Consider the following 13,213-nt stretch of genomic DNA (forward strand, 5'->3'; position numbering starts at 1 on the left):
TTAGTTTACGGGGTGTGTGCCCGATTGCGTTATATGTGACTTGTTGATCTTGGTATATAGTTATGAGATCTTCATGTTGCTTGCGTCATTTTCAGCATTGTGGAGGTTTGAAACGAGTTGCTAACGGATATGAGGCTAATTGCCAGTGCTGGTTTTGATTACGGGCAGCTATTGTGATCAGAAATGTTATTATGGGCCTATGTGTGGTGTGTCACATTGTGTGGTTGTACCTTGCGGGTGTAGGCATGAGTTGCCGAAGCTAGTTGAGACTGATATCGGGTATGGATTTAGAATCGGGTCTTTTGGAGATGAATGAAAGGTGAGAATTTTGACTCTAAGGCTTATCGGTGCTGGTAGAAAGGATAAATTACAATAGAGATGGTGTCGTCAGGCTTATGTGGATTGGGGTGACGTGGGGTCACCCGCGAGTGTATGTTGGATATGTGCTTTCTGTGATTTGAAGACTTCGAGGCGATTCTTGTCACATTCGAGGACGAACGTTTGTTTAAGAGGGGAAGGATGTAACGACCCGGCCGGTCGTTTTGAGAATTTAAGTCTTGTTCGGTGGCATAAGGCCTTGAGCAGCTTTGTATTATGTGTATTGACTTGCGTGCGTGGTTGAATTCAGTTACCGGATGATTCAGAGTGATTTGGGATACTTAGTCTCTAAAACGGAAGCTTAAGCCTTAGGATGTTGACCGTAGTCGGAACTGTGTGAAGACGACTCTGAAATGGAGTTTCGCCGGTTCTGTTAGCTCCGTTGGGTGATTTTGGACTTAGTGGCGTATCCAGATTGTGTTTTGGAGGTGTGTAGCTCATTTAGGCTTGAAATGGCGAAAGTCGGATTTTTGGAGATTTTGACCGGTAGTGAACTTTTTGATATCGGGGTCGGAATCCGATTCCGGAAGTTGGAGTAGGTCCGTAATGTTGAATATGACTTGTGTGTAAAATTTGGGATCAATCGGATGTGGTTTGATAGGTTTCGGCATCAGTTGTAGAAATTTGAAGTTTCAAGTTCATTAAGTTTGAATTGGAGGGTGATTCGTATTTTTAGCATTGTTTGATGTGATTTGAGGGCTCGACTAAGTCCGTATGGTGATTTAGGACTAGTTGGTATGTTTTGTTGAGGTCCCGGGGGCCTCGGGTGTGTTTCGTATGCTTAACGGATTGAGTTTTGGACTTATGCAATTGCTGAAGCTATCTGAGTTCTGGTGTTTTCGCACTTGCGGTGGGGAGACCGCAGGTGCGGGATCACAAGTGCGGAGAGGAAAGCATAGAAGCGGAGAGGAGAGGAGCTTGCCTGGGGTCACAGGTGCGAAGGAGGTGCCGCATCTGCGATGCCCGCAGAAGCGCTCAACGACCCGTAGGAGCGGAAGAAGACCGCAGAAGCGGACATGGGTCCGCAGGTGCGCACATGCAGGTGCGACCCTTTGATCGCAGAAGCGGACGCAGGTGCGAGTCTTGGCCTGCAGGTGCGAAATCGCTGAGCAGAAAAGGGGCTAAGTGCGAGGGTTTGATTTCATTCTCCATTTTTTGGACCTAGGGAGCTCGGATTGAGGCAAAATTTCGAGGGATTTTTAGAGAAAACATATGGGTAACGATTCTTAACTCTTTTATGGTTATATCTCATTAATCTATAGTTAATTCCACCCTTTGATTAAGGATTTGAGTTGGAAATTGGGTAAAAATGATAGAAACTTCCTAGACTAATTTTTTGAGATTTGGAAGGCGATTTGAGGTCGGATTTGAGAAATTCTTGTATGGTTGGACTCGTGAGTGAATGGGTGTTTGTATTTTGTGACTTTTACCCGATTCCGAGATGTGGGCTTGGGGAGACGTTTTGGGGCGATTTTCTAAATTCTTGCTTTAGATTTGATTTTATTAATTAGATAGTTTCTTATAATTGTATTTATGGTATGTAATTGATTTTGGCTAGAGTTGGGCCATTCGGAGTCGGATATTCATAGAAAGGCAACGTTACCGATTGATTGAGCTTGGTTCAATGTAAGTATCTTGCCTAACCTTGTGTGAGGGAACTACCCCTTAGGATTTGAGTCTTCTATGTTGATTGTAGTTCGTGTACGCGAGGTGACGAGTACGTGCTCGGACTTATTTGTTGAAATTGGCCTTTTAGGGTTCCTAGGTCCTTGCATTCATTGAATATGCAGTTGTACTTGTTATGATTATGTAATTTCACCTTTACCTACTTAATTAGAATCAATTGCTTCATGATCCACTCTTACTGTTTACTTGATTCATATGTGCCTTAATTAAAATTTTTATCTCTTCCATTATCATGTTATCTTTTCCCTATCTGCGCATCTTTATTTGAAGTTATAGTTGTCCCTTTTTGTAAATGTTCACCCTTAATTGAGGTTATGGTGATTTTCTCGCTGCCCAGTTTTGTTTGAATTGGTTGTATCTCTTCCGTAATTGTCCAAATTTAAAAGAAGCTTAGATATCCTATGCCTTAGTGGACTTGATCTTATTCAGAATTATTTGACTCGTGTTAGTTTCTTGTTGTTGAACCGTACATTGTGGGACCGTTGTTACATATTGTTTCTTTCCCTGTTGAGCTGTTCTTATTATGCCTAGTATTCTTTATTATGGTTATTCCTTGTGAACTAGTTCTATCGTTTCTTGTGATCGAAGGTTCTTGAGTTGATTTTCTTGTGATCGAAGGTTCTTGAGTTGATCGACCGTACTTTGTATTATTGTCATTGTTACTGTGGTACTTGTTGTGGTGATGCACGAGGTTTCTGCCATGCGGTTGTTGTTATTGTGATGCACGCGGTTTCTACCGTGCGAGTATTATTGTGTTGCACGAGGTTTCTGTCGTGCTATTGTTACTATTGATATTTGCACATGCGGCGTGACAAGGTGGGATATATATATGTGAGTTGCGCATGTGGCGAGACAAGGTGGGAATATTATTATGCACGTGTGGCGAGACAAGACGGGTATTTATTTTACTATTGCACACGTGGCGAGAAAATATGGGTTGTGTCAGGGATTGATTTATGATGACTTGTGATGGCCTAGGGGCATTCTTGTTGTTGATACTTGTGTAGTGGTACACTTACCTATTTGAGCTTTATCTTGTGGAAAGTTGTGTGAAAACTTTCTACGTGCTGTCATGAAATACGTTAGGACACTTGCACAAGCATACACGTAGTTGAGCACTCTTATCAGTTAAGAAGTGTTTTTGATATTGTTGAGTATAGATGAATACCCTTGTTTACTTGCCTTCTATGTGAGAATGACTCTATTTGGTACTCGAGTCGTCAGTGCGGTTATGAAATGTAATGAGGGCACATGATGCCAAGTGTTAGGGTTCAGGTATTGGAACCCGTGAGTTGTGAATAGTATGAGGTTCGGTACCTCGTGGAGTTTATTGACTAAAAACCCGGTGTGAAAGCTGTCGTATTGTTGAGTTGTTACTTGCCCTTTCTTTATCTGTGATTATCGGACTTAGGCTGTGTTTTCGTTCATTCTTCTCTGTCATTATTATGGTGTTCCGCTGATAGTTGTTGTTTTCCATCCTTATTGCAATTACTGTATTAGTTGCCACTTCGCGTAGTCTTTATGTAGATATTATACTCTGTTGTTTCTATACTTATACTTGTTCAGGTTATTTAGTCTAGTAGGTGACTTGACTGTTCCTCGCCACTACTCCACTGAGGTTAGTCTTAATACGTGTTGGGTACCGCCGTCGAGTACTCATACTATACTTCTGCACATTTTTTTTGTGCATATCCAGGTATTTCAAAATCACTTGATCATTAGCTAGCTGTGCGGACTTGTTGCTGTGGAGACTCATGGTAAACCTGGTGCTGCTTTCGCAAGCTTCAGAGTCACCTTCCTATTTTGTATTCTCACTGTTTTACCTATTTCCAAACAGTTGTATTTAGAAATTTGTAGCAAACTCTGTAGAGTTTATGACTTGTACTACCGGTTTTGGGAATTGTAAATTTTATAGAGATTTCAATTTTCAGAAATTGTTAGATTTTATTTAATTATTGTTGTTATTCAGTAAATATTAGGCTTACCTAGTCCCTAATACTAGGTGCCATCATGATACCCAACAGAGGAAAAATTAGAGGGTGATTCATATTTTTAGCGTTGTTTGATGTGATTTGAGGGCTCGACTAAGTCTGTATGGTGATTTAGGATTAGTTGGTATGTTTGGTTGAGGTCCCGGGGCCCTCGGCTATATTTCAGATGGTTAACGGATTGAGTTTTGGATTTATGCAATTGCTAAAGCTATTTGAGTTCTGGTATTTTCGCACCTGCGTTAGGGAGATCGCATGTGTGGGATCACAAGTACGGATAGGCAAGCGCAGAAGCGGAGAGGAGAGGAGCTACCTGGGACCGCATCTGCAAAGGAGGTACCGCATCTGCGATGCCCGCGGAAGCGCTCAACGACCCGCAGGAGCAGAAGAAGACCGCAGAAGCGGACATGGGTCCGCAGGTGCGACCCTTTGATTGCAAAAGTAGACGTTGAGTTTTTAAGTGGAATCCGCACCTGCGATGGGAATTCCGTAGGTGCGGTGATGCAGGTGCGATTCTTGGCCCGCAGGTGCGAAATAACTGAGCAGAAAAGGGGCTAAGTGCGAGGGTTTGATTTCATTCTCCATTTTTTGGACCTAGGGAGCTCGGATTGAGGCAAAATTTCGAGGGATTTTTAGAGAAAACATATGGGTAACGATTCTTAACTCTTTTATGGTTATATCTCATTAATCTATAGTTAATTCCACCTTTTAATTAAGGATTTGAGTTGGAAATTGGGTAAAAAATGGTAGAAACTTCCTAGACTAAGCGTTTGAGATCTGGAAGGTGATTTGAGGTCAGATTTGAGAAATTCTTGTATGGTTGGACTCATGAGTGAATGGGTGTTCGCATTTTATGACTTTTACCCGATTTCGAGATGTGGGCCCGGGGAGACGTTTTGGCGCAATTTTCTAAATTCTTGCTTTAGCTTTGATTTCATTAATTAGATTAGTTTCTTATAGTTGTATTTATGGTATGTAATTGATTTTAGCTAGATTTGGGCCATTCCGAGTCGGATATTCATGGAAAGGCATCGTTACCGATTGATTGAGTTTGGTTCGAGGTAAGTATCTTGCCTAACCTTGTGTGGGGGAACTACCCCTTAAGATTTGAGTCTTCTACGTTGATTGTAGTTCGTGTACGCGAGGTGACGAGTACGTGCTCGGACTTATTTGTTGAAATTGGCCTTTTAGGGTTCCTAGGTCCTTGCATTCATTGAATATGCAGTTGTACTTGTTATGATTATGTAATTTCACCTTTACCTACTTAATTAGAATCAATTGCTTCATGATCCACTCTTACTGTTTACTTGATTCATATGTGCCTTAATTGAAATTTTTATCTTTTCCATTGTCATGTTATCTTTTCCCTAACTGCGCATCTTTATTTGAAGTTATAGTTGTCCCTTTTTGTAAATGTTCACCCTTAATTGAGGTTATGGTGATTTTCTCGCTGCCCAGTTTTGTTTGAATTGGTTGTATCTCTTCCGTAATTGTCCAAACTTAAAAGAAGCTTAGATATCCTATGCCTTAGTGGACTTGACCTTATTCGGAATTATTTGACTCGTGTTAGTTTCTTGTTGTTGAACCGTACATTGTGGGACCGTTGTTACATATTGTTTCTTTCCCTATTGAGCTATTCTTATTACGCCTAGTATTCTTTATTATGGTTATTCCTTGTGAACTAGTTCTACCGTTTCTTGTGATCGAAGGTTCTTGAGTTGATTTACTTGCCGTACTTTGTATTATTATCATTGTTGTTGTGGTGATGCACGAGGTTTCTGCCGTACGATTGTTGTTATTGTGATGCACGATGTTTCTACCGTACAAGTGTTATTGGGTTGCACGAGATTTCTGCCGTGCTATTGTTACTATTGATATTTGCACATGCGGTGTGACAAGGTGGGATATATATATGTGGGTTGCGCATGTGGAGAGACAAGGTGGGAACATTATTATGCATGAGTTGCGAGACAAGGCAGGCATTTATTTTACTATTGCACACGTGGCAAAACAAGGTGGGCTGTGTCAGGGATTGATTTGTGATGACTTGTGATGGCCTGGGGGCATTCTTGTTGTTGATACTTGTGTAGTGGTACACTTACCTGTGTGAGCTTTATCTTGTGGAAAGTTGTGTGAAAACATTCTACGTACTGTCCATTTCTTTTTCCTGTACTTACTAGCTGGCATGAACTATGTTAGGACACTTGCACAAGCATACACGTAGTTGAGCACTCTTATCGGTTAAGAAATTTTCCTGATATTGTTGAGTATAGATCAACACCTTTGTTTACTTGCCTTCTATGTAAGAATGGCTCTATTTGGCACGTGAGTTGTCTATGTGGTTATGAAGTGTAATGAGAGCACAAGATGCCAAGTGTTAGGGTTCAGGTATTGGAACCCGTGAGTTGTGAATAGTATGAGGTTCGGTACCTCGTGGAGTTTATTGACTAAAAACCCGATGTGAAAGCTGTCGTATTGTTGAGTTGTTACTTGTCCTTTCTTTATCTATGATTATCGGACTTAGGCTGTGTTTCCATTCATTCTTCTCTGTCATTATTGTGGTGTTCCGCTGATAGTTGTTGTTTTTCTTCCTTATTGCAATTACTGTATTAGTTGCCACTTCGCGTAGTCTTTATGTAGATATTATACTCTGTTGTTTCTGTACTTATACTTGTTCAGGTTATTTAGTCCAGTAGGTGTCTTGACTGTTCCTCGCCACTACTCCACTGAAGTTAGTCTTGATACGTGCTGGGTACCGCCGTGGTGTACTCATACTACACTTTTGCACATTTTTTGTGTGCAGATCCAGGTATTTCAAAATCAGTTGATCATTAGCTAGCTGTGCGGACTTGTTGCTGTGGAGACTCATGGTAAACCTGTCACTGCGTTCACAGGCTTCAGAGTCACCTTCCTATTTTGTATTCTCACTGTTTTACCTATTTCCAAACAGTTGTATTTAGAAAATTGTAGTAAACTCTGTAGAGCTTATGACTTGTACTACCGGATTTGGGAATTGTAAATTTTATAGAGATTTCCATTTTCAGAAAATTGTTAGATGTGATTTAATTATTGTTGTTATTTAGTAAATATTAGGCTTACCTAGTCCCTAAGACTAGGTGCCATCATGATACCCAACAGAGAAAAAATTAGGTCGTGTCATTAAGAGTGTTGTTCATCTTATGGGTGAAGAAGAATGATATTGATTAGAAGAAATTTGAGATTTTAAAATTTATCTAGGGGCAAGAGATGGGTTGTTGGGTGTAGAAACACCATTAATGAGGGCTATGAGGCTTTACGCTCATAAGGTGTTTGATAAAATACCTAAGTGACCAAAAACACGAGTATTATTGCTAATATGGAATCCCTTTGACTTGTATTGATATAGATTAAAGTTGAAAGGGTTGGCGGATGTTGTATTACGCTCAAGAGCAGAAAGACAAGGTAAGTGAGGCTAACTCTCTATGTTTGGGAATGTTAATGATTCTACCTACACTATGTTTCTTTTACAACGTTACTAATTGCCTCAGAAATATAGTTAAGCCCAGTTACTTGAATAGTTGTAGAACTTCTATTCTCTAGCTTCGTAACTCATTCATGACTTTCATTCCAAACGTTGTGAGCTTAGTGCTTAATCGATACAGACTTGTGTTTGATGCCCATGAGTCTCAGTCTAGATTACTCAGTATGTCATAAACAATTGAAGCTTCAGTTCTCATAATTAGTTAATGAATACCTGTCTCAGTCTAGTTCTATTCAACATTCTAGTATCATGTAACTAAGTATGATTCAATATTTCAGTATCATGTATTGCGGTATGATTCTCAGTTCCTGATTTTAAATCCCTGAATATTGAACACCTGTATTTGGGCCTTAGGCCGTAGTTTATGCTTTATGCATCTTTAAGTCTGAGGCCGCAATTAATGCTTTATGCATCTTTGAGCCTGAGGCAGAAGTTAATGCTTTATGCATATTTGGGCCTGAGGCCACAGTTTATGCTTTATGCATCTTTGGGTCTCAGACCGCAGTTATATATATACTTGGGCCCGAAGCCGCAGTTTGTGCACATATATATTGGGCCTGAGGCCGTAGTTTATTTATTCAGATAAACAGGTGGTTCATCATTCAGAAGAGGAACTATTCATATCCTTACTTTCTTTGTTCCGTTCAGTTATCAGTTATCAGTTCAGTTACCAGTTATCAGTTATCAGTTTAGTTTCTGTTTCAACATTTACAGTTCTTTCTTTCAGTTTCTTTACATACCAATGCAATTCAAATGTATTGACGTCCCTTTTGCCCGGGGCCTGCATCTCACGATGCAAGTGATGATTTATAGGTTGACGATTCAGAGTGTTAGGATTCTCGTACCAGCTACTTGGTGAGCCCCAATTCTTTTGGGGCATTATCATTATTTTACAGTCTTTTAGTATTTACAGACAGAGTATTTTAAGTACTTCATTAGAGGCTTCATAGACTAGACACTAGATTAACAATTAGACAGAGTTGCAGGCTTTTCATATTATGTAATATTTTGCTACAGATATGTTTCAGAATTATATTAGTGTTTCTGCACTTAATTTATATCATTCAAACTTTCAGTATATCAGCATATGCTAGTGTATCTTCCGCATTCAGTATGTTATGATATCACATGTTGATTCAGCCAGCAGTAGGTTCGCTCGGTCACATGTAGTTAGGCACCGAGTGCCTGTTACGCCCAAGCCATGGTTCGGGGCGTGACATTAGATTTATTGTTGTTTTGACAAATTGATGATTGAGGTTTGTTCTTGATGATATTTGGAGGTTATGTTTCAAATTTGAGCTCATTTTGAGTAGATTTAGGTGTTAAATTGTATATTGGATTGTTAAAATTCGATTAATAAATTTTTATTTCTGGGCAATTTGCACTTAAGACCTATTTGGCCGTAAGTGCATGAAAACATTGGTTGTATTTCAGACCTACTTGGCCTTAAGTGCATGAAACCATTGGTTGCACTTCAGACCTATTTGGTCTTAAGTGCATTTGAAGTGCAATATTTTTTACTTCTCACCTCTCTAACCTTAAGTGCATAAAAATATTTGAGAAAAATGACACTGTATAGCCGCTGTAAAAATAATAGCCGAAAAATATATAAAATTTATATATATATTATATTATTTTGGCTACGAGATGTAAATAGTTTCTGGCGCGGGCTAAAGTGATAATACCCCAAATATTTATTTCACTTCAACCTATTTTGCCTTAAGTGCATCTTAAGTGCAATTTTTATACTTTAGACTTAATTGGCTGCATTGCACATCTCACTGATTATTTTTTAACTTCAGACCCGATAAGTGTGAAGTTGATCGTAAAATGGACATGCTTGCAAATTATTTTGTAAAGTGGGTATAACTTCAATTGTGACCCCAAAACCGGGTATAAATGTAAAAGACCTTTCCTGTGAGATCAGTAAAAAATAATTTAAGAAATTAGTAATATAAAATACAAAAATAAAAATTCAGAGGGTCATTTTCTTCTATTCAATTTGTACTTGGCCATAGGAGATTATTTACCCTGTAATTGCCAATGAGATTTTTAAATTACAGAAATGATGATCTGGAACACAATTCTTCTAATATGCACTTTTTATTTTTAACACGTTTACTTTTTTCAATACAAAAAAGAAAAAGAAAACAAAGAGAAAAAAGCCTGTATTCTCCTCATCTAAGGCCTTAATAAACTGATATTATCCTAAGATCTAATACCTATAATTTATTGAGAAAATGGTGTTCAGCACCTTGACCTTCACCCGCCTTTTTGCGCAAACTCATGCTTACTCATCCTTCTATCCAAACATTGCTTCAATTCTTAAACAACACAATACAATACAGTGTTACATACAATACAAAAAAACACATTATGAGACGATGAGAAACATCAACCCAAACATGCAGTAAAAAGATAATTACCTCAACTTGCAGCCGGTTATATATCAAATCCCTTCTCTTATGTCAACTCTTGGGATGTGAGCAATCTTAGGCCAGTCCTCTCCTCCTTCCTTCTCGCATCTTTGCTTCAGACTTGAAGAACATCTTGTAACAATTAGCACTTGCAATGCTGCGAGAGATCGCATGCCTTCTGGAAAGGATGTCAACATACGTGAACCATAAATTTCCAACCAATTAAGGACAATGAGGTCGCCTATCCATTCTGGAATTGTTGTGAAGTTAGGACATTCCCAAATCTCTATTGATTTCAAAGTACCCGAGAAATGTTGGAGCCAAACTGGTAGCGACATTAGCTTGCCAAGGTAGAAAGCTTTGAAAGTTGATAAATTCCCCGGGACTTCAAATTGCATTGCTTCTTCATCAGATAAATCAAGCAGAGGGCAATTCTCTATACATAAAGACTCAAGGGAAGTGAGATGAGTTAGACATCTGCATAGAGAGACCAAATTTCTGCAGTTATATATAGACAAGTATTGGAGTGAGGTGAGACTCTTGAAGACATCCTCTGGCATAGTTGCTAGGTCCTCAATAGAAACTAGAGTCAATCTATTCAAATTGCAAAGAGGAGAAGGATGATGAGGTGGGCAAAGAATTTGCTTCAATATCTTCTCACTTATTATCCCCAAATAAAGTCGCTTTAGGGAAGGGAAGTATCGTTCATCTGTAGGAGTATTTGATCGTAGCATGAATTTATCATCATTACCTTCAAGTCCATCTATGCTCTCCACGACGTCAAGATTTAATAGTACAAGATTTTGGAGAGACGGCAGTTGCCATAATGGTGGGAGCTTTTGGCATTTATGACAATCTCTGATTTGTAGAAAAACAAGCTTGGGTAGCAAAAAGCCAAGATTATCAACCATCAACCAACTTGGGAACCTTGATCCACTATAATTTTCTATTCGCAACCTTTCAATGTTTTGGTGCGGCTGCAGGGCCTCCAACATTATCAGATCAGCCCCAGTATCATCCTCTTGATTTCCACGTTCAAATTCTACCCAGATATATCGAAGATGTTTCATTCTTTTCACTACATCGGCAGGTATTCTTTCTCCAATTGCACGGGCTCGTCCCATGAACTTAATTCTTAATCTATTTCTGAGATCAAGGCCTTTTAATTCATTCAACTTGTCACTTGCCAAACCAGATATGCAACTTTCTTTGCCTACAATAAAACTTGTCAATGTCCGTAGAGATGTCAATTGGCTAATTCCAGGTGGCATATCTTCCAATGACTTGCAACCATCAAAATCCAAATGAATGAGGCTTGCCAACTGCCAAAGTCCTGGTGGAATATGGGTTAATGATGCGCACCACAGACATACCAAACGTCGAAGGCTCACCAATCTCCAAATATCTCTTGGCAATTTTTTGAGTTTAATGCAATCAGCCAACTTTAAAATTTGTAGATTATGCAACTTCGTGATGGAATTTGGTAAAGTAACAATGCTTCTAGAGGAAATCGCAAGATATCTTAGATGCTTCAGTCCACCTAATGATTGAGGCAGAAATTTTATCTCCAGGCGACGTAGATGCAGTATGCGTAAACATTCAAAACTTGAAACCATTCTCTCTAACGTTGAATTGCTTATGACAACATTTTTAGACCCATTTAGGTAAATAAATGTACGCAACTTCATATGCTTCCTATAGAAGGGACTCGGAAATTCCAATGAACCACCTACTTGGAATAAACAAGACGCATGGAGAGTTTGTTCTGGGATTACAATCTCTGTATCTTCAGTTTTAGTGATACTGAAGAACTCCCTATCTGCAACTTCTTTTGCGAGATCATGAATAAGATCGTGCATTTTGTAAAAATGCGGAAACGATTTATATTCTTTAGTTTCTTGAAAGAATGACCTTCTTAACAAATCCACGAAATATGAATTTGCAACGTCCTCCAAATTGTCTCTGTTGCTAATAGTTGATTGAATAAAGCCTTGAGCAATCCACATATCAATCAAATCAACTCTATCAATTCGGAAATCCTTTGGAAAGAGGGAACAATATGCGAAGCATATCTTTAGATGGTGAGGAAGGTGATTATAGCTCAATCTTAAAATGGCCATGACACTGTCGCCTCCTCGTGTGATACTTGACAAATCTTGATTCTTGAAATATATCCATTCATCCTCCGTTCTTTTTAGGCGTAGTAGGCTTCCTACTGACCTTATTGCAAGAGGAACTCCTCCACACTTCTTCACAATTTCCTTTCCTATTTCCACCAAACTCGAATGTTCACTCTCTTTGTTACACTCAAATGCCATTTTTTCAAACAATGCCCATGCATCTTCTTCTGAAAGGTCCCCCAATTTATGTTGGTGAATACTTCCTGAAACTTCCGCAACTACATCTGAACGAGTAGTTACTAAAATCTTACTTCCTTTGGCTCCACCGATCACCATATTTTTCAATCTCGACCATTTCAAGGCATCTTCATTCCACATATCATCGAGCACCAGTAGATATTTCTTCCCATCAAGCATTTCTCGAAGTTGCTTTTGCACTGCATCTAGTTGAAGGCAATTATTCTTCTCCCCTCCTGCAGATTCGACGATTTTTTCTGCAATCACTTTCACTTCAAAAACGTCTGAAACACAAACCCACAATCTTTTATCAAATTTTTCCTGAACCATTTCACTATTATACACCGATGGCTACTCTGTTGCTGCTCCTCCGCGTCAATTAGTACAGCTTGGATTGAAGAAACTGTACCAGAAAGCTTACTAAGCTCATCGCTTAGTCCCCAAATTGATCCTATTTCTTGAACTGCAAGAGAACCCAAGTTTTTCAAGATTTCAGCAGCAAGCTCGTAAAGAATTTCAGCCATGATGAGAAAGTAATATGATTTGAAGATCAACAACACTTTTTTGCAAAATAGTTTAAGTCTTTTGTATTAGAAGTTGCCTTTACCTAACACAATTTATTAGAGGGTTGATGAAGACCTTGACTTGGACACCAACAATCATTGAACTCTTAACAATAATTAAATCTTCTTTTATTATTAGTGTACTTAAACTGAGAAATAAAAATAACAGCCAAAAAAAATGGTGAAATAAAGCACTATCCACTTTACTTCGAGGGCTAACTGTAACGATCCGATTTGTCGTTTTAAGAATTAATACCCCGTTCGGTAACTTAAAGTCTCGAGAAGTTTCGTAATGTGTATTATG

The 13,213-nt window shown here is 38.9% G+C and overlaps 1 protein-coding gene across 1 annotated transcript; it reads right to left on the minus strand.

Annotated features, from left to right (window-relative positions):
- Positions 1-9,567: 9,567 nt before the first annotated feature.
- LOC107825824 (putative disease resistance protein RGA3) lies at positions 9,568-12,944 on the minus strand. Its single transcript, XM_016652739.2, has 2 exons — positions 9,999-12,944; positions 9,568-9,896 (listed from the first exon to the last, which is right to left on the minus strand). Exon 1 carries the CDS (start codon positions 12,674-12,676, stop codon positions 10,022-10,024), a length of 2,655 nt encoding a protein of 884 aa, XP_016508225.2. The 5' UTR covers positions 12,677-12,944; the 3' UTR covers positions 9,568-9,896; positions 9,999-10,021.
- Between the last annotated feature and the right edge of the window lie 269 nt (positions 12,945-13,213).

Source organism: Nicotiana tabacum, chromosome 14 (genome assembly GCF_000715075.1).
Source record: "Nicotiana tabacum cultivar K326 chromosome 14, ASM71507v2, whole genome shotgun sequence".
Lineage (NCBI taxonomy): Eukaryota > Viridiplantae > Streptophyta > Magnoliopsida > Solanales > Solanaceae > Nicotiana > Nicotiana tabacum.